The sequence below is a fragment of the Rhizomucor pusillus genome (assembly GCF_041956525.1).
Source record: "Rhizomucor pusillus strain CBS 183.67 unplaced genomic scaffold VTP01scaffold_3, whole genome shotgun sequence".
Lineage (NCBI taxonomy): Eukaryota > Fungi > Mucoromycota > Mucoromycetes > Mucorales > Lichtheimiaceae > Rhizomucor > Rhizomucor pusillus.
Window position 1 is genome coordinate 876,779 of NW_027192145.1, and position 26,576 is coordinate 903,354.

Genomic DNA, 26,576 nt, shown 5'->3' on the forward strand with positions numbered 1-26,576 from the left:
CTGCTAGTCGCTTTTCCATCCTTTTCGTGATGAAGATGAAGTTGTCCCGCTTTTGCGACGCTGGGACTGCTCCTCGGGTACGACAAGGAATGCAGTTTTTGCTCTATGTTGGGATCGATCCATCGGTATGGCTACTGGCAGCTCCGTCGCATACAACTCGAATCCGGTCGGGCAAGAGACCGTTGACCGAGTGTTTAGGGCTGGGCCCGTCGAGCAACGGTCAAGGATATTGGCCCGGATGGTAGAAGACCGTCGGTAACGGTCATCGCAAATAGACCGACCAGTCGATCCTTTGGCCTGTCCGTTAGGACCGTTTTATATTTTGCAACGAATTACGATGTTCTGCTGTGCGAGGTTTGGAAGAAGTATGCCGCTGAGATATCCACAGCGAAAGCCATAGGGAGGCTCGACTTCATAACTGCATACATAAGCAGCTGTATGTTCCGGAGAAAAATGTAGCTCTTGCGATACCACAATGCAAGATATTTGTGGATTTTTTGAGATACATAAACATTCATAAGTGTCCGAAGGTGGCCCCGCAATATTAATAGTAAATGCCAAAAGCAACAACAACAACCACCTGGAATATGATCTAAGATCCGTCGAAAGATACATCCATGAACATGTGGAAGAAAATACGTACTGCAAACACTCAATAAGGTGCTACGTAAGCCTTCATATGTAACAATCGCTTAGAATGAACGGGGACATGAACGTTTACAAACATGGCTCGACAGAGGGTCAACGGTCTACATAAAAGGACCGTGTGCTGTAAGACCGTCAGTCGCGGTCCTAAGAAGATGGCCTGTCCGTTTTGGGACCAGACCGATCTGTCATGGCCCGTTTGGAGCGTTACGGTCGCATCAGTTAATGGAATAAGCGTAGTATTACTTACCACTAAGTGGGAGAAAATATCTTCATAGGACCGGTCTATTTTTCTGTACACCCGGCATTTTCATTGTGAATGACAACCCCTTTCTAACTGAAAACATAGAGATTTAGGATTGGCGAGCTCGCTCGCTGCGCGAGCTGTGTTGCGTTCTTTTTCCGAGCGCAGCGAGGAAAAAGCAAGCAATGTTTCGTCCTCGAGCGAAGCGAGAGCGAAACATGCTTGTTACTAACAATAAAAAGACATCCCAGAATTTTAACCCTTTTGGGACGCTAAATAGCAGATTTGGAAGGTGTCACAGCTGGCATTTGATGAAGAGAGAATAGCATGCTGTTGGCCAGCTATACGTCGCGCTTTCCTGCGTCTCTTCCCCGTCATCTCTATCCGTTTTTCTTCCCCTCCCACATTGACCAATGCAGAGCCTGCCACTCGCAATATCGTAAACAGAGAAGTATACGAATAAAATATATATTATAGACATCAATAATTCCATGGGCAGCCCTCCGCAGGAGCGGGGGGTCTGGAAGGGGCAGAGCCCCCTTCCAAGAAAGAAAGGAGACATCCAACTTATATCTCTCACCAATGCTTCATGGGAGCGCAGGTCTGAATAAACCGCAATTCGACGGTGCTGTGTTACAAGAGGCGACCGTACGTATTTCGAGCTGGAGCTCAAGTAGATTAGACAGTATGCGTAAATGAAAGGGACGAAGGGCACTCATGTCCTGTACGGTAGCACTGACTTTCCCCGTTCAATTTACGGTTATGATGATCGGATTCAAGGCCAAACAACGATGTAGATAAATCTTTCTGTGATGTAGATCCTCTGAGAGATATGAGGGAAGATATATAGCAGCAAATCTTCTTAAGGGAAGAAATATAGCATTTTTTAAAGTTTTAAATGACTGACATTAGATTTAGAATTCGTTGGATAATAATTTGTAGCACTTGACAACTTTTCATGATAAGAGGCATCGGCTTCAAGAAAGCATGTAGCAAAAGGATGCCTCAAAATAACATCGCTATTTGAATGTCGCAACTAAGCGTGGATTTAAACGGCTTTTGTAGTCGAATTTGCCACGCAATCCCTTTCTTTTCCCTGTTTCCATATGTCCAGTACGAAAGGAAGCGATGCAGTAACAGGTATGATTATTTCACAGACTCATATTGGATTCATATAAATCGCTGACAGTATCTGCCCTTCCTGGTCATATATCACGCTTTTTAGCTGAAGACGGCGAAGATGACTTCCAGACCCCAATCGTACCCCGGACACGAGCTCTAAAGAAACTTGAAAAGCAAACAGGCGAAGTTCAAACTTATGATACTGGAACTTCTCCCATCAGTTATTTACAATTGCTACAGCAGGTACGAGTGAATCTTGAACCATTGAGCGAAGCAAAAACAAAGATGCCATTGCGGGTAAGCCATACAGATTTCTTTCCAGATTTTGCACTGATATGGGCTTGCATATTACAACACAGGCAAATCAAGTAGCAAATCAAGTAGCAAGCGCCGAAAGACCACTGAGACACCCACAAAGCGCAGGAAACGGGTAATGACTGTCAAGTCATCTATCAATGGCGTTTCGTGGGAAGCGCGATATCGAAGTCCGTTGGAGAAGCTCGTCATCACTGTAAACGAAATCACTACACACGCGTACGCGCTTGCTCGCTACATCTTCCTATCGGAGATACATGCTACTGAACCTGGAGAGCGATTTCCCATGGAGACCTGGCTGGAAACGGATTTCTTCGCTGAAGTCTGGCTCTCTTTGACACTGCGTACAGTGAAGTCTTCGCGAACGGATGGTACAACACGTTATCGTGGGCTGATCGATCGGCACATCAAAAATCACCTGAAACATTCTGCATTCAATCGAAAAGCGCTTACGAATTCACAGCAGATTGCGCGTTATGAAAGGTTCAAGCATTTGCACCGCCTACTTGAACAGCATCAAAAATTGCTTCGGTAACCGATTACGTCACGTAATCAATTCGCTGCTCAAAGTCAAGGATAATCGAGCGCGTATCACTAAAGAGATGACCGAACAAGGCAAATCCAGCCAAGAGATCAAGGAAGCTATATACAAGCAAGTCACCAAGCCTGCGCACGATGTGAACAGGCCTTTATTACCGGTAACACACGAGGATCGCTGCCATCAGAAAAGCAAAGCCAGTTGTTGTTGTTGTTGGAATTTCATGATGCATTGTTTTCTGCCTACCCTGCCGCATACGAGTTTGACGAGGATTCCGTATATTATGACTCGAAGTCAAGACCTGGGAATCATGCGCTCGCTTATGTAATGATAGCCAAGTTCTGCGAAGACTATGAAATCAAGACTTTCCAGTGTATACCGTTACGAACGTCCTGGATCCCAGCGCATATGCAAATTGATACCAAAATTCTGGCGACTCAGATGTTGAAAAAACCAACTAATATCGACTTTGATTCAGACCTGTGGAAGCAAGTTGTCAACTTCTAATTGAAGCCTCTCCAAAATCAAGGCGCTGACAAGTATATGGCCTTCAAAGGAACTATTTTCACAGACGGCTTTGGTGTATCGATTCTAAAACAAAATTTCTATTCCGGATTTGGTTGCAAGCCAAAGAAAACGAAAGCTGATACGAAGAGTGATTTCACATACATTCACGATTTGGACAAGACGACTCTGGAAAATATAAAGCCAAGGACAGTCTTCATCGATCCCGGACGTAGAAATCTGCTATATTGTATGCATCAGGACAGCACCACTGAGGCACCGCTTAGTGTCGCTATCCAAGGAACACAAAAGCAATCAATACAAAAGCTACACAGTACAAGAAGCTAAGACAACGTATCAAAACGAACGAAGTCAAAGCGTGCGAAGCGAAATTGTCGAAGCATCCTGCTGCAACGGTGTTTATTCCAAAGTTTCTGCTCTACATGAAGACTAGATACGAGGTCAGCGCCATAATGTCACGACACTATTAATCCTTGATATACCGGAAGCTACGTTTTCGTTCCTGTTTATACAAGAAACAAGCCGACGACAAGCTAGCGAAAGCCATAAGGGTCCAATTTGGAGAAGATCCTGTCTTAATCATTAGAAACTGGTCAGCACGCAGCTCGACTATGAACAAGTACCATGAACCTGCCCGGGGCATTGGTCTATTAAGGATGTTACGCAACAAACGGTTCCAAGTTTATTTAATCGATGAATTCAAAACATCGAGTCTCTGTCCTGATTGCGCGCAAGCCTTGGAGACATTCAAAATGGTGAAGAAACCTAGACCTTATAGACGAGCAAAGATTCCACAAGTGATATGTCATGGTTGCTTCGGTCTGTTTTCTCTCGATACCTACGGTATAAATATTGTTACTTATGGGAGAAGTCGATAGATGTAAGAACGAACGCTGTCAAGATGGCAAGAAAATCCATTAGGAGGTTATGGAACAGGGATCTCGCTGCGGTCCTGAACTTTACCAATTATATTCAATAGTCTATGCCAGACTGGAGTCATACCATCAAGATTTAGAAGGAAAGCTACTAGATAGATGATTTTCTGAGTGGTTTTCGCCGCTCTACTATATTTGTTCAAGTCCGCTTGTACAGTAAAAGAAAAGAAATTACCAGATTATGGCAGCCCAAGAGAACGGAAAAACGTGTGTAATTACAAAACCTGGATAATGGCTCAGATAATACTGGAATGCCATCATCGGCGTATTAAGAGACCCTGTAAATAGTACGTAATTAATGAAGATATGAACGGGAGCTCTTAATTTCAAAGATGATACTACTGATCTGGGGCACGCTAGCTTCTATATTATGAAGTATTTTAACAATATTTACAGATCTCGAAAGATGTACATGTGACTTGCTTCCAAGGAGTACATACTACTAGATTCTCGAATGCTTTGGATCTACACTTTACAAGCTGAGCCGAGACGGAGGAGTTCGACATGTTACTTGACTTGAATTTGTATACTCAGCAAATGATTTTGTGAGGGTTTTCGTACACATTATCAGGACCCGGCGTTAGGGAGTACAGAGAATGCACCATATGGTGATAAACAATTTCGGCTTGCCCCTGAATTGCAGTTGCATGTCAACAAAGATTTTCCATACAGGAGGGTTTGTGATACGCACATTTTTGACTCTTAACACAGAATTCCAGACACGAAACGATGGACTTTGAGAACCCCGCGTCGACTATATTGCAATGGGCCGAAAGAACCTCACTGATGTTCTGGCGGACGGCCAATGTTACAACAATAATCTATCATCCGAGTACCTATCCCGCTGCAATCGTGCTTAATCACGAGCTATTAATTTATCAGCATTGACGATTTCTGCACAAAGCCCTGCATGACAATTGTCTCCAGTCCTGTTGGGTCGAAAACAGAAGATTTCTGGTTTCGATAGCGCTATGGCTCTGGCGTTCATTCAGCCATATTGTACAACTCTTTCATTCTGACAAGGATACCTGCTATCCAGATATGGTAAGGAATAATTGGGCTTCCACAAAAAAGTAGCTTAGTTAGATAATTGACACCGCTGACGATTTAGGCTCGACCCATTGAGAATAATAAAGTCCATGTGAAATTCCTTCGTTCATATACACAGATCAAGGAACTTCGAATTCCATGAAATAAGGTTGAAGAGTTTGCTGTCAATGTGATGGCCATTGTGGTAGGGATGGTTGAATATCCAAAAACAAGAGAACTTAAAACAAAGGCAGCTCGAAAAATGAAAAAATTAGCGGACGTCAGTGCCTCGAGTCTTTCAATTAAGCATACCTATTATGTATAAGGCGAAGAATGTCCGAGGAGGAATGATGAGCCTTCCGTGGAATGTATCACGGCTTGGGCCTTATAAAGAGGCAGATGGCATTGGATTAGCCTCAAAGTTAAACGGACACTTCTTCCTGGCACGAACGCACGCACACGCAAACATCGGTTCCTACACACCATAGACTGTCTTTATACTCGTAGCAGGCATAGAGACATCCTTAAATGCAACCCATTACACTACTCCTCCTCCTTGCCTTCTGTATTCACAGCGTACTGTCGGCACCCCAGCACGTAGAAACATGGCGCTTTGATAACTGGAGCAAGTACAAGAATGACAAGGCCGCCAAAGGTGGATCTTGGGCAAGCGAATGGGGTATTCCGAAATCAAGCGGCTGGGCATGGCCGAAAGACGGCGGCAACTACGATATTGTAAAGGATCCTTCTGGTTCTTCTGATATGGTCCTTCGCGTCGAGTATCCCAAAGGAAGCAGCAATCCCGCTAACACTCCTCAAGGTGGCATTGGTTTCTACGCGCAACCTATAGAGCTTCGAGAGGAGGCAAAGCTGGTAGTCCTTGAATATAAGCTTTTCTTTCCAAAGGGTTTCGACTTTGTAAAAGGAGGAAAACTGCCAGGATTGTACGGTGGACATGAAGGTTGCTCTGGCGGTGCAGATGCCAGTAGCTGCTTTTCTACTAGGTAAGTAATCGAGTTTTTACAACTACCTTTTTCCCTTTTCATCTGACTGAACAATTCTACCCCAAAATAGATTCATGTGGCGCAAAGAAGGTGCTGGTGAAATCTACGCTTACATGCCGGAAAGCAAGCAGCGCGACGGTCTTTGCGATGAGGAAGGCAACATTTGCAATCCTAACTATGGATACAGTCTCGGAAGAGGAACTTGGACTTTTAAGACTGGTGAATGGGTTACGCTCAAGCAACGAGTCAAGCTTAACACTCCTGGTCAGCAAAATGGACAAGCCGAGGTGCTTGTTAATGGAAAGCAAGTTTACAACGAGAAGCAATTGGCATTTTTGTCCAAGAAGACGGGCCGACTTACTGGTCTTGGTAAGCATGACTGTCTTTACATACACACATGTATATAAGGCATGTTGCTCATATACTTCCTTACTCTTCTTCATTGATAGCATTCCACACATTTTTTGGTGGCTCCGATGACTCCTGGGCCCCACCAAAGGAAGAACATACCTTTTTCAAAGATTTCAAGGTCTGGGCTTACTATTAGCTTAGAAGATATCTTCGTTACTTGGCGCTGGCGTCAAGAAACTTGTACATTATTACATATATCCATTTATTTTTGAAATATCAAAGTTGAATCATTGATATCGGAGAGAGAGGAAAAAGAATTGCTTTCGCTGTGCCTGGCCAAGGTGACATCCGCTCAGGCAAACATGTGGTCGAGAACGAGAACTTTAGCAGCGGATGCAAAGGAACGATGTCTCAAGACATTTGACAGTTTGCCAGTTCTGTCTTTCTTTTTAGGGTTTTCAGGGGGCACATTGGCTGTATTCCTTGGAGGCTATGCCATGCAAGAACAATTGTCCCGGCAATGCAAGGAATGGCGCGAGACCATGTTAAGTACGCGTTGGCGCTTGGAAGCTTTAGGAGGTGTACCTTACCTGCTTCGGGACGAGGTAACAAGAACATTGATACAATTCTCTTTTCATTGCTGCTGCTAATGTCCAAGTATCAGGAATTCATTTCCTATTGGTCTCAAAGGCATGTTCTCCAAGATATCCGTCAAAGCGACAATATCACAAAAACTTTACAGCATGAATGGAACCAAGGCATCGTGACATTTGCTGCTATCCTAAACAAACTACTCGTGAAACGTTACTCCTAACTTTGTCATCCATTCACGCTGTTCTGGATATGTAATTGTGTAATTTCACAACATATTGTACATAGTTACTCGGTAACTTATGTTTATCCTCACATATTTGTATGTTGCTACTGTGAGCTTGTAATTTTAGGCGGATATCACACATAAGGTTTGGCGAGAATGGAAGAAAAGGCTATGTTGTACAAACAATGAATCTTGCAAATGGTACACGTCTACATCCTTTAATCATCAGCATCATCGAAAACAATTTTCTTGTTGACTGGTGCAGCATTTCCACTGAGAGCTTGAGCCATCATCTTCTGCTGCTGTACCTTGGCTTGCCAAGATGGATGTGCAGCAGCAGCTTCATCCCTCTTTGACATTTTTGCAGACTTGTTATCTTTCTTATCCTCCTTTTTGTTCTTCTTGTTTGCCTTCTCCGCAGCTTTTCTTCTGCGTTCCTTGACTAAATGATTCGCATTTTCACCGTATAATTCTTCCCATTTCCGTCTTCGTGCTTGCTGGCCTGCTCGGTTTTTCTTGACACCGTTATAATATTTGTCAAATTCAGGATCTTCCCAATCCACATCAGACTTCTGCTTCCGTCGTTTCTTGCGTCCATCATCGCCTTCTGCGTTTAATGAATCGACGAACGTCGATTCAAGGGATCCACCATTGCTTTGTTGCCCGCTATCATACTTTCGTTTGCTAGTCTTGTTCTGGGATGATGGTGCGTATTTTTCTTTGTCTTCTTGTTGCTGCTCGGCTGCTCTGTGTGGTACGACGAGGTATTGTGGCAGAATGATATATTCAATGTCACGCAATACACTGTCCAACTCTTCGCGTACTGCCTTATGTTTTACGAGATTGGATTCTGTTGCAGTCAGTTCGCCTGACAGCGAACCCTCCTGCTTCTTCACGACAGAGCGTACAATGCTGTTCTTTTTCAATTTGTCATGCTCCTCTAACCGCCGTCGTATCGCTTTTGCTGCCAGCTTATCGAGATCGATTTCCTTTACGTCATATGTCAATATTGCCATTCTCTACAATTAAAATATCTTTTTGTACCTTGAGAAGCTGCTTCTCCTGCTCCCATTTTTCGGTTGGATTTGACACACTCATTGCATCAGCTTCATCATTTATAGATTGGCTGAATATTCAAAAGCTACTTAGCAACCATGGCGCCATGTCACGAAAAAGCCATAATACCTTTCTTTTGACCGTCCACTTGCTTCCTTGAGTTTTTTTATGATCTTCTGTGTTTCAAGGATCCGGCATTTTTTGATGCAGGTCCTTACAAGCTTTGCTGCATGAAACTATATACGTCGAGAGTTAAGGATATCGAAACTTTTCAAAGAGAAAAAAAAAGAAAAGATATTGCATACCAGCTTCTTTTCAAGCTTTTCGCGTCGTGCGTCATCAAGTTCTCGCCACAAGTGCTCGTTACTATTATCGCGATTATCTTTGTCGCTCTCGTGCTCCAGCTGCCATTTGCTTCTTCGTAAGAAAGACCTTTTTTGTTTAAAACATCAAGATCGGCTTACCTGGAGAGATAACTCTACGATTCTGTCCAGCAGCCTGTCTCCTATTTGTTTCCGGCTCTTACTGGTTTTCATCGAAGGCTCGTTGAACTGTTAAAGTGAATGCTGCGGAAACGTGGCTTTTCCCTTTTAATGTGTGCTGCCATCTTTTCAGTCAGCATGATTATCACTACGAAATAAACAGACTTTACATAAGATCCATCTATGGCCGTGGTATCTCGATGTATTTCGTTGTACAGCATGTTTGCAATATGGATGCTAGCAAAAACCCCCAAAACATCAATCTAGTATATAGAATAGTAACCAAAAAAATCCATTCCCTAAAGATGTCACTACCAGATTGGCTAGCCAAGTTACTGGATCGTAAGGTCATCAATAGCCCTTTTCTAGCTGTATATCATATACTGTTATCTCATCGTAGTAATGTTTGGATACTTACCATGACCATGATCTCGACAATGTTTGCCTTTTTCGTCCCGTCTGTCTTTGCGGGGTTACGTTACTTCAGGCAACTGAGGGCCGGGCCGCGTAATCGACTAAGTTCTTCCTTTACATACAACTACTCCGTTTACACAGCATGTTTATGACACGATCAGAATACGATCGAGGCGTGAATACGTTCTCACCTGAGGGTCGTCTCTTCCAAGTGGAATATGCCATCGAGGCTATCAAGGTGACATCATACCTGAATTGACGCGCTTAAATTCGCTTGCTCATGCTTAAATCTAGCTCGGCACAACGGCTATTGGTATCCAAACCTCTCAAGGTGTTATTCTCGCCGTCGAAAAGCGGGTATCTTCGCCCCTGCTTGAAGCCAGCTCAATCGAGAAAATTATGGAGGTCGACAATCACTTAGCAGCCGCCCTGAGTGGCATGGTTGCTGACGCCCGAACGCTTGTTGACTTTGGCCGTGTAGCCGCACAGGTCGGTGATAAAGCTATCCTTTACGCATGTTGGGATATTGACATGTCTGTAGAACCATCGGTTTACATACGACGAACCGCTCAAAGTAGAGAGTTTGACCCAGAGCATTTGCGACCTTGCATTACGGTTTGGTGAAAGTGCAGACGGAGAGGATGCAGTTATGGTAAGTAACATCGCAAAAGCCTCTATCTTCATGAGAAGATATTAATACTAAACCTGATATTAGAGTCGACCGTTCGGTGTCGCGTTGTTGATTGCTGGTGTTGACGAAAAGGGTCCTCAGCTGTAAGTGTCACAGCACCGAAAGAGATAAATGAAAACGACTCATGATTGTCCTGATAAAAGGTTCCACGCTGATCCTTCTGGTACATTCATGTCATATAATGCAAAGGCCATAGGCTCGGGCTCTGAAGGAGCGCAGACAGAACTTGAAAAAGAATACCACAAAGTATGTCAAAGGCCCCAGCGAATACATTGATAAACCTGCTAATAGAAGACTTGTATAGTCGATGACTTTGCAAGAAGCCGAGACTCTCTCGCTGACCGTACTCAAATCTGTGATGGAGGAGAAATTGAACAAAGCAAATGTCCAGCTTGCATCCGTAACACCCGAGCACAACTTTAGGATATACTCCGAAAGCGAGTTACAGGCCATTATTGACAGACTGTAAACTTTTGACGTGATTCCACAAAAACAAACTTTGATCGTTTGACAAAGATTACAAACAGAAGAATGAATGATGCAAAAGGAGAGAAAGGCAGAGCTAGAACCGTCCTAGCATCCAGAGGATCATGAGCGATGTAATAATTGGACCAATTACTAAAGAAGGCGTGTCGTGTCCAGTACCTGGACTGGCAGCGCTGTCTATCAAACCACTCATCTGTCCAAGATTATCATAGTCTAAGGCATTGTAATCAATGTTCGGAAAAGTGCCAGGCATGGTATCGACGGCATACGCGGTGGCTATAATTTTGGAAGGCTCTTGTTGAGAATTGTACTGAGCATTTTGGACGTATTCGGACCACGCTGAAGGAATATCTGAGGGCGAGGCCTTGCTAAATGCAGAAGTCATTGGTCCAGAGAGAGATGATGCGGCTGCAGATATCTTTGTAAGCGGTTTAGCAGCGGTAGTAGCACTGGATGCGCCTTCTTGTGCATAGAGAGGCATCGCCAACTCATCCATTATCTCATCGAAGTCTGGCGAATCGGGCAAAAGCGTAAACAATGGTTCAAATGATTCCGCTTCGGATGCATCAAAAGTATGCCTGTGCTGTTTTGATGCGCTTGTGGTGGCAGCGGCAGCTTGATGTATGTCTTTAACAGCCATATCGGGATAACTTCCTGGCATGCTATAGTCTTGCAACGCTGCAACATCGTCAACATCGTCTGCTGCTGGACCCGCGTCCTGCCTTCCTGTACGCTTTGGATTTTCGTCTACGATTTCCCACTATGTAGTAGAAAGATCAATAACCAAGTTTTTCGTTATTTTATTGGGGCATATTACGGACCGGACTTGATGCACGATCTAGCTTCTCAAGCGGCATCCATTCATCGAGTTCTTCGGTTCTGGATGGTCTGTCCATAATAACGAGAACGAAGAAAAGAAAGAAGGGAACATTTTTTGACAAGTTCCAACACCTGTTTTATAGGCTGTCATCTTAAAACCGGCTAGTTATCATCATAACTGTTAGTTTGTTCTTTCGATACGGTGTTTGTACACGACATTGCTGTAGAAATTTGTTATCAAATCTTCTTTCCTGTTTTTTGACGAACACTTCGCGGTGGAAAGTAAATTATCAATGCCCTGTGCGCGGTTCTTTTCAGCTTTTTAGTTCTAATGAAAGGGTAGGGAAGGAAGCGCAAGAAAAGAGAAAGGAACAAAGAGGAACTAGAGGAAAGGGGAAGAGAGCTTATCCGATCCAACGCAGGAAATCCACGGACGGCGGCATTGTTGCTGATGATTGTGGTGGATGCGGCTGAAAGGTCACGTCTTGGCTCAGCTGATCTAGCTCATATAGGATATTTGCGAGTTCTGGCCAGACAGTAGGCTAAAACCGTCGGCGTCGTTGGCTCTTTGGTGGCTTCCTTGGTAGCAAATCCAAGATATGGGATATTGAATCGCGCACTATGGGTGGAGCGCGCAGGCGGACATGGACATGCTACTGCTGGTGGATGAAATTAAATCTGTCTTTCGAGTATATCGCATCGAGAAATCACGTATGATATACTGCGTTACGCGTGCTACGCATAGTGATCTACGAAAACAAGATGTACTGCAAAATGTATCTGCCTGCTCGCATTGATGTTGTTCTCGTCCGTCTATTATTCTTGTTCGTCTCATTTATCCTAGAGAGTGGGAGCAATCTATACACGCTCGTAAAGCTATACTCCCTTCCTAGAAGCCAGGAATAGATACTGACAAAATTTGGACATCAAAACAGTTTATTACTTTGTGTCTAGGGATAACTTGGACATTGCTTCCGCCAATTCATCTCTCAAAGCCTTGCCCTTCTTCACTTTCTCTCGCTGGTTTTCATCCAGCTTTTCGCCCTTGATCAATTTCTGCTCTAGATCTTGAACCTGTCGCAACTTCTTTTGCAAGTTTCTGACAAGCCGTTCGGTGTCTGACTTGCCGCTTGTTGGCGGCTGGTAACCTTGCGCTTTGTTGTTTGCTTGTTTCTGTTTCTGCTGCTGCTCTTTCTGCTGCTCTTGTTGCTGCTTCTTTTGTTGTTCTTGTTGCTGTTGTAGTCGTTGCCTTGGTGTCGTGTACCGTTGCAAATCTTCTAACGGGGTAAACCCAGGACGAACTTTGCGCTCTTTCCGGTAGCTGCCATCTGGTCTCCGTGATCCCGGGATCCAACGTTCATCGCCTACAGTAATAATTCCAGCGTTGGTAGGTTCTGACATTAGGTCTTGACAAAAAGGCTATTAATACGCTTCAGCGGCGTTTCAAAGAAGCACTCTTCATGCCTTCGTGGTTCTCCAAACTACAGCAGCATAGCTTCCGTTCTAGTAACGTCAAAAGCACTGTTGCCACAAAGCATAACGAAAAAATAACGAGCTGGTAATGGATATGCCAGCAATGAAAATATCGATTGTATCACAGTATTCACAAAAGCAGCATTTACTGATATGTCGCATTCGAGCATCGAAGTCGTTTAGTAATTGACTTCGTTGAAGAATAGTTATGACCATTGTCAAGAGCTATGATATATATGTGTTGCTATTGTGTTTATCACCACTTTATACCAATCTAGCCCGATATATCACAATTGTTAAAATTTATAGTTAGAAGGTTACTTGGAAAGCAAATTGAATAAGGAAATTGAACGAAGAAATCTTGGACTGCTCGATTCATCTTGAATATTACTGAACTTTGCGTTTGAGAAAATACGAAGTCGATACCCGCTCTGGGATGTGGGCCGTATTGACCATCAACAAGGGGTTCAGTTCTTTTCATTGAGCGGACCCTGATGGCATGTGGAACCACGATTTTTTTAAATATCTTTGTTCACATTCGCTGTTACCATGCTCTTCCCTTCCCCCTTCTTTTCCGCTCTTTTTTTCATGTCAACAGTCAGGACAGCTCGCCCCAAGCTGAAAAAGGTCAATAAGCTCATTTCATCTACATCATTTACGACCGCCAGTGCGCGCCGTGCTGCTGCAGGGGAGCAAAGCAAGATATCCCTTCGTAAAAGTCGTCCAACGCCCAACAAGCCTACAACAGGTATCCCTCCAAGACTGTGGGCGCATCTTATTCCACCCATGCCAGTGATAGCACAGACGATTTATCGACACTACAAAAAGGGTATTATGGGTGTCTGCTTTTGCAGTCATCACTGGCGCAAGTGAAACTCACGATGGGTGATGATGATAATTCCAGGTCCGCCCGCAAAATCATGGTCGCTTTCATTCGACCTCGCTATAGCTGTCGTCGCCGATTTTCTACAGCGCTCAACCTCAAAGACTGTCGAAGAGTTGCAAGCTATTACGACAGTCAAAGGAATTCCGATACCCTCAGGCATCAACCGCGAAAAAGCCTGGATACCACAAGAATTCCGTCACAAGGCCGGTGAAGTGCTGGAAAAACTGTTTAGTCTAGAAGACGAGCAAGCCATAGGATGGGATTGGCGGAGCGATCGCGACCAGGTTCCTCAATTGCGGGGCGAATGGCTTGAAAGCAGACAGGGCTCAAAAAACAAGGAAAGGATCATCTTATATCTTCACGGTGGTGCTTATTATCTCGGTTCCTATACTATGTATCGACAGTTCTTGAGTAAGCTCGCAAAGGTAAAATAGTATACGAGTGATGATACCATGCTTTCCTTCTTTTTTAATGGATTTTGTACGAAGTTGTCAGATGCGCGCGTCTTTTCGATAGATTACCGTCTAGCTCCCCAACATCCCTTCCCTGCAGCGGTCGAGGATGCATTAGCAGCTTACATGTATCTGATCGATGGCCCAGACAAGATCGACCCGAGCAACATAGTCGTTGCTGGAGACTCTGCTGGAGGCGGATTGACGCTTGCCTTGCTACTAGCCTTGCGCGATGCTGGATTGCAAGCACCAGCTGGTGCGATGACCTTATCACCATGGTAGATATTACTCTTTTGCTTCCGTAAAGAGCGTACTTATCATCCAATCTGCAGGGTCGATTTAACGCATTCTCTTCCTTCAATTGTTTCAAATCTACTTACAGATTATCTGCCGGCAGTAGGATTTAAACACGCTCCATCTGCAGCTGTCGATTACAATAAGTTGCCACGTCCAAAATCCAAGCTTCTAAAGGAAGCAGCTTCTCCTGGCCCTTTCGGTCGTCCTTCTGCTATATCTTCACGTTCTTCGCTACATCGTGAGGACGATATTGACCGTGTTCAATTTTATGCTGATAACAGAGTTCTAAAGCATCCCTACGTGAGCCCAGTTTTTGACAAGCACCGCCTTCGAGGTTTACCAAAATTACTTGTGGTGAGTTGCACACCGGGGTTGACATGTTATGCACGGATATCGAATTCAACTAAATATGGACACGTTTGGGTTTGATACATATTTGCTTATAGCAAGCGGGCACGGCTGAAAGATTACGAGACGAGTCGATCTACTTAGCACTTACGGCTTCCAACCAATGCAATGAAGATATCGAGAACGATGAATATATACCTACAAATGTGCATCTGGAACTATTTGTCGATCAACCACACGTGTTTCAAATCATTTTGCCAACACCGTCATCTGTACGAGCTGTGCAGAATTTGTGTAATTTCGTTCGCAATGTCACCAATGCAAAGATGCACGACCGCGACCACGAACAACCTTTGTCTGTCAATACAATTACACCCAAGGGTAACATTGTAGAGACAACCGAGGAACTTATGGGCAAGTTCAAAGATGGAACAACATGGAGGGAATGGGAGGAGCGCCTTGCACGTCCCAGTATCAAAGCTCGCATTGCAGATATAGAGGCCGCCGTTTCCCGTTTACTAAAGAAGACATCAAGTGACAAATAAAGGGAAAAAATTGCGGGCGCCATGTGCGACGTCGCCTTCAATAAAAACAAACAAACAAGACATGGTGCGCTTTTTGTGTGCACGGCCGCGTGAAATATCATCGTTTGCCGTTCCTGTAGAAACGCTTCATCGTTGGCATCCTGCGTGCTGCCACTCTGGCATAATCCCGTCTAATGGATGAAATGATGCTCACCGCATGCTTCGCCATCGCATGATTGGATGGCCAAACTCAGAGGGGCGGGTTGCACTGAACAAGTCGATTTCCCACCAGGAACAGCCATCCCATGTTTTTCGATATCCATTTTTGGACATGCATTTCATCTGCCAGACTATTTTCTTGTTATTGGGGGACAGAGTTTGTGGAGTGCAGAGATACACGACATCCTCTTTTTTCTTATTTATTTCCTTGCGCACACGTATTTATACTCCACTTCACCCTTTTTCCCGCCTGTAGTGTTCTGTTCTCCTTTCGATTGATTTGAACGGTTGGGCATGGGTAGTCATCATAGCCGGCCGACGTCGGAAAGAAGCATACCGTCCACGACAAAAGGTCGGGGTAGCCGACCTGGATCTATCAAGAGTCTGAAACGGTTCTCGCGACGGTTTAGTCGTGAGTCGATCGTTGTACCGTCCGAAGCAATGCCAGATACAGCACAATCACCAGAAACAGCGATATCAACAAATTCAACACCATCACCATCACCATCACCATCTGTGCTCCAAAGTGCCACCGAAGAAGACAACAAGGTCTCATCAAGGCAAAGTCGACCGTTCGTGCACAGGCCACACAGGCACGCATCCCGCTCACCCTCGCCTCCGTGGCAACCAGTAACCTCTTCTCGGCGAACACGCTCTATCCTTTCTTGCGAAACAAATGATAGCAATGCCCGGCTCTCCTCAAGCGCCGGTAGCAGCAGTACCGCTAGTATGATGTGGTCTGGCGGTATGTTTTCTCAATTGGATCTTACCAGCACGATTACGACGGTTACGGCATTTTCATCGACTGTATCCCGGCGATCGCAGTTTTGCCAAGACTGGCCATCTGTCTGCGTTGAAGACAAATTAGCTATAGCTCACACTCAAGAATATGGGCTGCAGGAGCTGGAGGAAGAACAAAAAGAGCAAGATTTGCGCTCTACGGATCCCCAAGATCTCCTGCAGCAGCTCAAAGAGAGCCGCAGTGATTCCCACAGAATATTGCGACAAGCTATCGTATCTGCAAGGACATCTGATGACCAATCTAAAGTGTTTCATACCATAACTCTCTGGGGTCAAGAAACAAACGATCCATGCGCCCTCGTTTGGTCTGCTCGGTGCCTCCTGGAGGGATGGGGAACGGTTCTCGATACCGATAAAGGGTTTTCGCAACTCAGAAACTTGGCCGAGCTCGGCTGCTGGGAATCGTTTTATCCGCTAGCTGAATATTTCTACCATGCATCCAACAATGTCGAGGCAGCTCACTGGTTCAAGGCTGCTGCAGAGCTAGATCCCGGTTTTGTCGTGCAACACAAAGAAGCTCAATACGTAGCTGGCCTCGCTCAGTACCGCCTCGGAGAACTTATCTTCAAAGGAGAAGGTATTGCCGAAGATGCAGCTACAGCGCTAGAATGGTTCCAAAAAAGCGCCCAAAATGGAAACAAGTAAAGTTCAAAGTGACAATTTTAATATCTCTCTCACGTATAGACCCTTACATATTTACTTTCTTCAAATTAGGTATGGTCAATATATCGCAGGCATATACTACGAACAAGGCATTGTAGTCCAACGGGATATTGACATTGCCGAGCAATATTTGCTGTCAGCCGCCCAACAAGGATTCGCAGATGCCCAAGCAGCACTAGGCATTCTGCTTGTAGATCACAAGAACGATATCACTCAAGGCAAACGATGGCTCGAGCACGCCGCTCAAGTGGTACATAACCGCCGTGTAACAGTTGTGGCGTAAGCTTGGTCTCACTCGTAATTTTCTATTGTAGAACAACGCGCGCGCACTCCTGAAGCTCGGTCTTATGTACGAGCACAGCCAAGGGGTAGATGCAGATCACGAACAGGCTCTATATTATTACAAGACTGCTGCCATTACCGCCGACGATGCAGTCGCGCAATATGTTGTTGGATTACACTACCGTCTCGGTAGCCTCGGTTTGCAACAAGACTACAAGGAAGCAGGTCGTTTTCTTCATCGATCAGCCAAGGCTGGCTTCGCTCCTGCTCAGCGCATCATTGGTCTCATGTTTGCTCAGGGCCTTTTTGGGAAAAAGGATGAAAAGACAGCTCTCTTGTGGTTCCGAAGAGCTGCCCTTCAGGGCGATGTACATGCAATGTGTCTAGTCGGATCATGTTACGAACATGGACGCGGTGGTGTCCAAGCGAGTCAAGAAACGGCCATGGAGCATTACCAAAAAGCCGCTCGCATAACAAGCCCCTTCCAAGCCGCAGCGCAGCTCATTCTCGGACAGCTATTGTTCAGCATGGATAGATATCGCGATGCTTTCGATTGGTTCCAGAAGGCAGCAGTTTCGACCGAGGAAGCGTCCCAAGTAGCTACCAGCAAAGCTTTGCTTATGATTGCACGCTATTATTTACATGGGTGGGCTGGAGTCAAGAAAGATTCCTACAAGGCATTCAATATCCTTGCATCACTCGCTAAAGGCGAGCAGGATGGTGGGGCAAACTACTGGCTAGCCGCCTGCTACGAAGAAGGACTCGATGGCGTCTGTCCACGTGATCTAAAGATGGCATTCAAGCATTACATGATCGCCGCACAAACAGGTGACGTTGATGCCGAGTTCCAGGTAACAAACAAAGCGTGTGTTCTCAGTAGACCAAAATAGTAGGAACTCACGTCATGTGTCCAATTGTCCAAAAACAGGTCGCATTGATGTTATCCAACGGTCAAGGTATCCCACGAGACCGAAAAGGTGCTATGCCTTGGTACGAGAAAGCAGCACGCAAGGGTCACAAAGTTGCTCTGTATAGTCTTGGTCTATATTACGCAAAAGGCATCGCCGGTACGCCAGTTGATTTGAACCGAGCTCGTATTTGTTTCGAAAAAGCTGCCAAGAAGGGTGTTATCGCTGCCATGACATCTCTCGCCATGCTTTGCCGCATTGCTGCCGTAGGCAACGAACCCAAAAATGCTTTGAACTCACGAAATCAACATGAATACAGCAGTCTCATGATTCATTGGTATCAAAAGGCGGCTTCTTTGGGCGATGCCGTAGCACAGAGAGAGCTAGCAATGCTTTACGATGCTGGCTTTGGAGTGGCGCAAGATTACCAGACAGCTTTCCAGTTACTGCAACTGGCGGCTGACCAAAATGATGCACGAGCGACCTTGCTGCTAGGAAGCTATTACCAGAATGGACTAGCCGTTGAAACAAGCATTGCAAAAGCTCTAGAGCTGTACCACGCTGCTGCCAAACTCGGAGCTTCGGTGTAAGTTATTTGACATACAGCACTGGACTAAATGCTGCATACATATGCTTACGTTTATATTATATAGGGCACCTTTTGCCGCGGCGCAAGTCTACCATTCCCAGAATCAGTTCCAGGACGCATTCACGCAATATCTCATTGCAGCTAGAGACACGAGTCTCACAGAAACACGCATCGGCAAAACCTCTCGGTTTATGGTCGCACGCTATGTACTTGGTTACATCACAGTGCTGCACCCACATGCTCAGGATGATACTGTTTCTCAGTCTGTCAATATCGATACTGGATCAATGACAAAGCAGGAAGCGTTTGAAATGCTCCGCAATTTAGCTGAAAAAGACGCATTCGATCAGTCGTTTTACTGGCTTGGTATATATATTGCAGGATACCTGATATCTGCCGATCTAAAATCTGACATTATGGGTCATTTACATAGGTGAAAGTTATCGACTCGGTAACGGCATTGAAATTGACCTGGTACAAGCAGTCTTGTGGTACCAACGAGCTGCAGAAGTTTGCAAGGATCTTGAAGCGATGATCAAACTCGCTACGGCTTATGAACAAGGACTCGGTGTAGATAGGGATGATTCTAAGGCACTGTTCTACTACCAGACAAGCGCTGAGCAAGGTCACCCTGAAGCTCAACACAAAATGGGTAAGAAACAAATGTGCATATACCGCATAACATCTCGGCATGGATAACTGATCCTTTATGTATAGGCATGGCCTACTGGCGAGGTTTATTAAATGTTGATATCAATCTGGGCGAAGCGGTCGTTTGGTTCACACGATCAGCTGCAAAGTATGCGGCAAGTAGCTGGGCACTGGGCCAGATGGCTTTAGAAAACGGCGACGAAGACGTTGCAATTGCTTGGTGGCACAAGTCCATTGCTCTAGGCCATGCTCCTTCGATGCGTGCACTCGCCAGCCTGCTACTCCAAACTCAATCCGAGCAAAGCCAACAAAAGAGTACCAAGTTTGAACATGCCATGGAGCTTTTAGCGGAAGCTGTTCGATCAGGAGATGCCGAGTCTTTAGTCTTGCTCGGCCAACTTCATCAAGCTGGTGCGGTTACTAGTAAACCGATGATAGCAGCAGCACCACCACCACCGGAATCAGACTTGGCCGCTACCGTCATGATGAGCATCGACGATAACGACACCGAGACCCCTCCTTCTGATGAACACGACAATGCCGAGATAATCATGCAAAAGCAGCAAGAAGAGCAAGAATTAGCTACACGCTGTTTCCAGCAAGCAGCTGCGATGGGTCATGTGGAAGCAATGTTTCTAGCTGCGCAATCCTGGCATGCCCAGGAGCAGTTTGCAGCGGCGCTCGAGTTCTACGAACGTGCAGCAAGCCATGGACATTTATTATCTCGAGTTATGAAGGCACGGTACCAGATTGCTGGGCTGGCAGGTCTTCCAGCTGATCCCGAAGCAGGATACCGTGAACTTGTCGAATGCGCACAGAATGATAACTGCGTTGATGCTTACAACTCTTTGGGTCAATGCCATGAACTGGGTCTCGGTACTCCTCAGGACGATCGTCGCGCTCTCGAATGGTATCTCAAGTCTGCTGAAGCTACGCAAGATGCTGAAGCCATGTTCCGTATTGGTCAAATGCATGCCCAAGGTCGAGTACCGAGCCAAGATCCAACTCTGCACAAGGATATGGAAGCGTTGCAATGGTATAAATTCGCTTGCGAATCAAGGAGCCATCCGCGTGCCCATTATTACATTGGATTGTACTACTTGTATGGCATTCGTGACGAGCGCACAAATCCCTCGACTATGGCCCTTTTACCTGACCCAACCGCTGCAATGCATCATTTCCGACAAGCTGCTGAACAAGATGACAAGGATGCCATGTTTGAGCTTGCGCAACTGCTAATGGATGATGACAACAACAAAAGCGCTGCAGAAGCAATTGACTGGTTTGAACGCTCTGCGCAGATGGGCTCAAGCGATTCCCAGCGTGAACTCGGCAAACTCTATCATTCCGGCAAGACAGGCGTAGTATTTCAAGATTTCGAAAAGGCATACGACCTATTTTGTCGCGCTGCACAGGAAGGTGACAAGACTGCCACGTTATTTATTGGAATCTACCACGAGCACGGTATTCATGTGCCACCTAACCTGGATCTTGCCAGAGAATGGTATGAAGTGGCAGTAAAGCTTGGACAGAGACAAGACCGGCACAAGACTGGTCAAGGCGGCTGGTGGCTCGCAGAACTCGCACTCGCAAGGTTATTACACCAACAACGACAAGAAATGCGCAATGCATACGGACTCTTCAAAGCTGCATACGACCACGCTCCTTTTGACCAAAAGAAGACCGCGATGACAATGGTCTCTCTATATCAGCTTTATGGTTGGGGTGATATACCCGCGCGTCCAACAGAAGCAGCTGCAAGTTTGCTAAAGTTGGCAACACAAGACGGTGGCGAACCTAAAGTGTTTATCCATGTTGCAAAGTGCTTCCATTCTGGACTAGGCGTTGAGAAGGACCGAACTAAAGCTTTTGAATGGTTCGGGCGTGTTGTAACGCATCATCAAGACCTACTGGACGAAGAAGGACTCGATGAGCAAGATGAACTCGACTATGCAGAGGCTGTGTTTTATCTAGCCGAATATTATGCGCATGGATGGGACGTTGTCGTTGTTGATCACTCAAAAGCTATGGATCTATACCAGCTAGCCGCTGAGCATGGTAAGTTCTTTGAAGAATCTGTGTAACTGCGAAATGCAAAGAATGGTTATATTGACAGAGACCCTTTCCTCCTCCTAATACAGGTTCCCAAGAAGCTCAGCAACGCCTTCTTTCGAGAACATTGCCACCCTAAACATTCCTTGAATTCTTTCTATGCCCCCGGATCCTCCTTCTTTATCTTCGCGTTTTTCATTGTATATATCTATATTGCAGTTTACCTTATTGTTATTATCATATGTATAGCTTATTCCTCACTATGTATATCTTACATCTATGCCCCCCTCAATCTTTTCATCTTTCCAAGTTTTGACTTTTCATCTTTTGTCCTTTTTCTATAGTCGTTGATTAATATGTTTGTACCAACATTGAAAGTAACTTGTCAATTAAAGAAGTTTTGTATTGAGTCATTCCAGTTATACATATCTAACCAGTCTCTCAGCGTTGAGCCCGGGGCTATGTAGTCTGGAACGGGAAATACGCGTTCGAAGAATTTCTTCCATTAATGGATATTTGCGTTTCAAACTTAAGGGCGCTCGCATTGGGGTAACGGGGAGACAAAGCGCCCGTTCTAACCTCGGTTTGTAGTTCTTTTGGTTAGCTCGTTGCTTAGCAGCTGCTGAGGTTTCATCTACTCGCGCGACGTCAGATCGGGCATGACATTGACGATATCGATATAGTTGAGGGAGTACAAATGGCTTGGGCATTTGACGACGGCTTTTGTCCATCCTGTGGCACATTATGTAGTGTGACGAGGCAGACTCTCTCTTCCTCGGTGATAAATTTCCTCAATTGTTAACAGCTTCAGAGCGCTTTGCAATTGCACTAAAACATTTGAGACGACGTACACTCCATGAGAAAAGATGCACTGGACTGCCGCACTCGATGCATGTAAACAGTAGATAACGCAGGTATCATTTACCGACAGCAGTCCAAACTGGAGCAATGTCGGAATAAATTTAAAGTTATCTGGAGGACGAGCTGCCGAGATGAGAAACGTCTGCAGCTGCAGCAACGTAGCTTTTACTTATGGCTCGTGTCTTTGTTGTTATTAACCCAAAACATGACGTCTTTTATGCCGTATAACTCGTGGGCCATAGTCGTTCCGGGGAGAGGGAGCAAGTTGGGAAGGGGATGTTTGCGTTGGGGAGGAGAATTCCTGGTGTAGCACTGCATTTGCAACAACAAAATGAAAAAAGTTCCACAGAATCACACGGGTTTCCAAATCAGTCAAGACTCTTTGTGTTTCTCCATTAAAGGCTCTTTGTGCAGCACGTGGCGTTTTCTCTGTTCAGATCGTGTACTTTTCTTAGACTGCGCTGGTGGCAAGAAGCAACTAGCAATTGGTAAAAGCCAAGACCCGATGGTAATGCCAAGGTAAGCCAAGTCTTTTGCGCTAATTGTGGAACCAATTGCACTTCTCTTTAGAAGCGCAGAGACATTTAAAGAGGCGCGCGCCACCGTAGTAATGCCAGATCCACTGTTACTTTGCCACATTTGTATGCACAGCTCCGGCTGTGATTGGAATGGAGTGCACTTTTTCCATTTAGAATGGATCGTCATTATTCTATTTGAGAGTTATTCCTTTTAGTCCTTATTCTGGGGACGTCCAGCTTTTCGGGTATGACAGGGGCTACCCTGTGGGAAAGATGGTGCAATCTACAGTAATAATCATAACATATACATAACGATTCGTTGCAGCATTGCGTTGTCCGATTATTCTCTCGCGTCTCTGATAGCAATAGTTCTTGATCGAAAATGTATTAACAGCAGGCTCGAGGCTTTAAAGGGTAGAACGCCTCAAACTAATGAGAAGTTCTGTTGCATCCTGGATATTAAAAACAAGGTTCAGAATTGAGATTTCTTGCGCAATTCAATGTTCGACGAGAGATTACGGCTTAGATCCATCGGACAAAAAAGAGGCATGCGCGGCTGAACGTAAATAGATTTAGTATCATTGCATACGATCTCACAAAGGTACGGAAAAGCGGGCTCGAGCTGTGGTTTTCCTATCCATAACTACCTTGGACGGACGCCATCTAGGAGGCAGATAAAATATACTCTGGGAGGGCTGGTAGAAGAAATGTTCATGGGACAGGATTTATGAGATATTAGAGGAAACGGTGCTGGTGTTCCAGGATATATCACACACAGGTCGCTCGAGGCCGTGGAACTGAAATTAGGTTCTTTGTATTTTTATTTGTTGTTTTCTTTCCTTGCGAACAATGCGCCGAAATTTTTGTTGTTCATCGACAGCACTCGCTCCTGCATGAGACGATCCAGGATACATTGCTATCCATTCACGCGTTACCGCCCCCTGATTGTAAGCCAAATGCTCCAGCACGTTCAAAAAGTTACGAATCTGACTAGGCAAATGACACTGCGTAATTGTTGTCTACATATGATACGCGCAATTTCTTATGTAAGAAGCGATATGGATGAAAACCCGGATACGGAAAATCATTTAGTAGCTGGATCGCAGCATGTGTGTAACCGAGAAGGATCTAAACGAAATAGTAAAGCAAACTACGCCGCAGCCAAGAGAGAGACAAAAAAAGAGGAGTTCAATGACAGATATTCGCAGTAAAACGAGGAGATGGCTGGTGCTGCCAGTGTACCGACGTGACAAAAAAAGTTGTTAGAATTCGGGTTGAAATTCCGCGCTCTGCAAGCAATATAAAAATGGCGTGCGTCGTGTCTCGATGGTTACCGGCTAGTCCCGTTTTCATCTATCATCTTTTTAACGCTATGAAGTCCTTGAAGAATATTCTGAAACGTGGCAACAACAAGCATAGCAGAAAGCAACAAAATGCTTTCGGCCCGTCCCCAGCGGCATCAATGGCATCCATCTCCACAGCTTCATCCTCTCAAAATCCATCCACACCGCCTCCGGGTGCCATATACGAGACTAGGGGCATCTTCCGAACATTGGAGCCTGTGTGGTATTACAATGTCTCCTTGACAGGCTCCTTACAAAGCAACTTGCAAACTGAAGACGAGATCTCTAATTGGATACGCTTTGAAGACCAGTGCCAATATGTGCTTGAATCTAGCTACAACCGTCACCACCAGTCATGTCAACTGAACCATCCTTCACTTGGTCCTTGCGTGATCGAATTTCATCCAAAACCTAAACCAAAGGTCTCTACTACGGTCAAGCAGCGGCCGGTTACTATGATGATGATGTCCCCAGCTCCCAGCAAGACAGAGTTGGAGACTGAACCCTTGCCGCCGCGGCCATTGATACTTGGACAAAACGTGCGTCGCATAGTAGCACCTGTCTGGTGGTACGAGCAAGATTCTCTTGATGGCTCAAAGGGCATGTGCCGCTTCGATTATAAGAACCAAGCAAGACTGGAGGCATTATCGGACGACGAACGAACAAAGTTCACGCTAACAGATACTGCCTTCCCTTGCCCATTCACGGTCGTGCTCGATAATGGAAAATCGCGCGACCAGAAAGAGGAAATGCGTGGATTCATGCACATTGAAATTGTCGCCAGAGATACATACTTTTACCAGTCACAGATATCTCCTATCCTTGTGAACGCTATGAACGACAAAACGGCAGCTGCAGCAGATTTCATGTACTCCGACGACGACCCTTGGCTCGTGGGCGGCGAGCCTTTAGTTAGAAGATTTTCCATCTAATTATACCACGCATGTTTATCTCCCGCTCCCTTTTCCATCTCGTTTCTCCCCTCTCCCTTTTATATTGTACATATCCTGTCTTCCTCTCATTCACCCTCTTAGTCACATATCGTTCATTTCTTTCTCGTATGCGTTGGCATAAATACCCTCTCAGGACTGTAATTCATCATCAATAAACGAGGACAACCTAGTGCTTTACTGTGAATGACACGCTGATGATGTCGATAAAATGTTCCTGGTGGGACAACAGGCCGGTGATTCGGCTGAAGATCCGGGCACCGACCAGCAGCCAATCTATTTCTGGCGTGATACACCTGGTAAAGGAAACTGGATAAAATGGATTCTACACATCCTTCGACAAGGAAAGATTCGCGAGTGATATCACTGTGTATCGTTGCACTTAGACTAAGATCTTCTTAAAGCGCAACGCGGACAATAGGGAAGTGCATACGCACGTTTCTCCTTTCCTTCTGCCAACACGTTTTCCGCATGCTACACCAACAGATGCGAGGCGCAAGGAACCTTGGCATTTTTTTTTGTCATCATTGAGGAGTTCGTGATCCGTCGGTTCTCATGGTCCATTATTTTTTTCTCTCTCTATCTTTCCAATCTTATTCATGTCTTTTCAACCAACACCGCTGCCCAGAGCAGCGAAAAATTTTCGTTGTTGGACAATTTTTAGATCATTTCATCCAGCAAAACGCGAAATTTTTTCTTTTATTCATCATCAACATCAACGTTTGTATGCAATGTGTAAGCTTTTTTACCGGAGACGGTAAAAAGACCGGTAAAAAACCAGATATATCTGCCGGCGATTATCCGCATATTTGTTTGTCATGCAATTCTTGTTGTTGTCGTTGAATTGACATGGCCTGGGTGCATGTCTCGACCATCTGATGATAGGCATTGCCGACATGCCGGAGGACTAGCTGTTCGATATCGTTCTTCGCGGAATATCTTTACTACCCCGCACAGACACGTTACATATCGAAAGTCATCTTATCTTCCTTTGTCATCCCTATGCTATGTCAATTATTATAATAGTCACACTGTTTTGCATGAAAAGAGACACAGTCAATAGATGGCATGAACTGGTTCCCAAATTATACTGACATGATTGCTATTACTGGCCGTTTTCTGTGGCGTCTACGTAAAATAACGACAGTAATGATAGCAGCTATGTATGCCGATGCACTAGTACATGTATGCATGCTACATATCATGCAAGCATCCACGTAGTCTTAAACGTTCTCGAAAAATCAGTCCAAGGTTGCACAGACTATGCCCTTCCTTCCTCCTAACAC

At 45.2% G+C, this 26,576-nt stretch overlaps 11 protein-coding genes across 11 annotated transcripts; 8 read left to right on the plus strand and 3 right to left on the minus strand.

The window, feature by feature from the left end:
* Positions 1-1,995: 1,995 nt before the first annotated feature.
* Positions 1,996-3,371, plus strand: VTP01DRAFT_6546 (uncharacterized protein; the record flags this gene model as incomplete). The annotated part of the gene is made up of 4 exons (XM_069385459.1): positions 1,996-2,029; positions 2,115-2,370; positions 2,435-2,857; positions 2,942-3,371. The coding sequence occupies 4 exons, from the start codon at positions 1,996-1,998 to the stop codon at positions 3,369-3,371; spliced, it is 1,143 nt and encodes a 380-aa protein (XP_069242919.1).
* A 36-nt stretch (positions 3,372-3,407) lies between these two features.
* VTP01DRAFT_6547 (uncharacterized protein) lies at positions 3,408-4,310 on the plus strand (the record flags this gene model as incomplete). Its single annotated transcript, XM_069385460.1, has 4 exons — positions 3,408-3,618; positions 3,681-3,829; positions 3,905-4,232; positions 4,291-4,310. The coding sequence occupies 4 exons, from the start codon at positions 3,408-3,410 to the stop codon at positions 4,308-4,310; spliced, it is 708 nt and encodes a 235-aa protein (XP_069242920.1).
* Positions 4,311-5,881: 1,571 nt separating this feature from the next.
* Positions 5,882-6,904, plus strand: VTP01DRAFT_6548 (uncharacterized protein; the record flags this gene model as incomplete). Its single annotated transcript, XM_069385461.1, has 3 exons — positions 5,882-6,357; positions 6,428-6,726; positions 6,807-6,904. 3 exons carry the CDS (start codon positions 5,882-5,884, stop codon positions 6,902-6,904), a joined length of 873 nt encoding a protein of 290 aa, XP_069242921.1.
* A 166-nt stretch (positions 6,905-7,070) lies between these two features.
* Positions 7,071-7,522, plus strand: VTP01DRAFT_6549 (uncharacterized protein; the record flags this gene model as incomplete). Its single annotated transcript, XM_069385462.1, has 2 exons — positions 7,071-7,313; positions 7,373-7,522. The coding sequence occupies 2 exons, from the start codon at positions 7,071-7,073 to the stop codon at positions 7,520-7,522; spliced, it is 393 nt and encodes a 130-aa protein (XP_069242922.1).
* Positions 7,523-7,743: 221 nt separating this feature from the next.
* Positions 7,744-9,117, minus strand: VTP01DRAFT_6550 (uncharacterized protein; the record flags this gene model as incomplete). Its single annotated transcript, XM_069385464.1, has 5 exons — positions 7,744-8,514; positions 8,570-8,651; positions 8,711-8,817; positions 8,887-8,985; positions 9,046-9,117. 5 exons carry the CDS (start codon positions 9,115-9,117, stop codon positions 7,744-7,746), a joined length of 1,131 nt encoding a protein of 376 aa, XP_069242923.1.
* A 502-nt stretch (positions 9,118-9,619) lies between these two features.
* VTP01DRAFT_6551 (uncharacterized protein) lies at positions 9,620-10,637 on the plus strand (the record flags this gene model as incomplete). Its single annotated transcript, XM_069385465.1, has 6 exons — positions 9,620-9,715; positions 9,772-9,966; positions 10,019-10,129; positions 10,193-10,251; positions 10,312-10,414; positions 10,473-10,637. The coding sequence occupies 6 exons, from the start codon at positions 9,620-9,622 to the stop codon at positions 10,635-10,637; spliced, it is 729 nt and encodes a 242-aa protein (XP_069242924.1).
* A 93-nt stretch (positions 10,638-10,730) lies between these two features.
* On the minus strand, positions 10,731-11,550 carry VTP01DRAFT_6552 (uncharacterized protein; the record flags this gene model as incomplete). Its single annotated transcript, XM_069385466.1, has 2 exons — positions 10,731-11,414; positions 11,476-11,550. 2 exons carry the CDS (start codon positions 11,548-11,550, stop codon positions 10,731-10,733), a joined length of 759 nt encoding a protein of 252 aa, XP_069242925.1.
* Positions 11,551-12,412: 862 nt separating this feature from the next.
* VTP01DRAFT_6553 (uncharacterized protein) lies at positions 12,413-12,874 on the minus strand (the record flags this gene model as incomplete). The annotated part of the gene is made up of 1 exon (XM_069385467.1): positions 12,413-12,874. The coding sequence occupies one exon, from the start codon at positions 12,872-12,874 to the stop codon at positions 12,413-12,415; it is 462 nt and encodes a 153-aa protein (XP_069242926.1).
* Positions 12,875-13,534: 660 nt separating this feature from the next.
* Positions 13,535-15,474, plus strand: VTP01DRAFT_6554 (uncharacterized protein; the record flags this gene model as incomplete). Its single annotated transcript, XM_069385468.1, has 5 exons — positions 13,535-13,775; positions 13,851-14,257; positions 14,321-14,562; positions 14,617-14,935; positions 15,028-15,474. 5 exons carry the CDS (start codon positions 13,535-13,537, stop codon positions 15,472-15,474), a joined length of 1,656 nt encoding a protein of 551 aa, XP_069242927.1.
* A 492-nt stretch (positions 15,475-15,966) lies between these two features.
* Positions 15,967-21,757, plus strand: VTP01DRAFT_6555 (uncharacterized protein; the record flags this gene model as incomplete). The annotated part of the gene is made up of 8 exons (XM_069385469.1): positions 15,967-17,114; positions 17,188-17,386; positions 17,451-18,269; positions 18,347-18,912; positions 18,980-19,281; positions 19,349-19,567; positions 19,633-21,624; positions 21,708-21,757. The coding sequence occupies 8 exons, from the start codon at positions 15,967-15,969 to the stop codon at positions 21,755-21,757; spliced, it is 5,295 nt and encodes a 1,764-aa protein (XP_069242928.1).
* A 2,612-nt stretch (positions 21,758-24,369) lies between these two features.
* On the plus strand, positions 24,370-25,272 carry VTP01DRAFT_6556 (uncharacterized protein; the record flags this gene model as incomplete). Its single annotated transcript, XM_069385470.1, has 1 exon — positions 24,370-25,272. The coding sequence occupies one exon, from the start codon at positions 24,370-24,372 to the stop codon at positions 25,270-25,272; it is 903 nt and encodes a 300-aa protein (XP_069242929.1).
* Between the last annotated feature and the right edge of the window lie 1,304 nt (positions 25,273-26,576).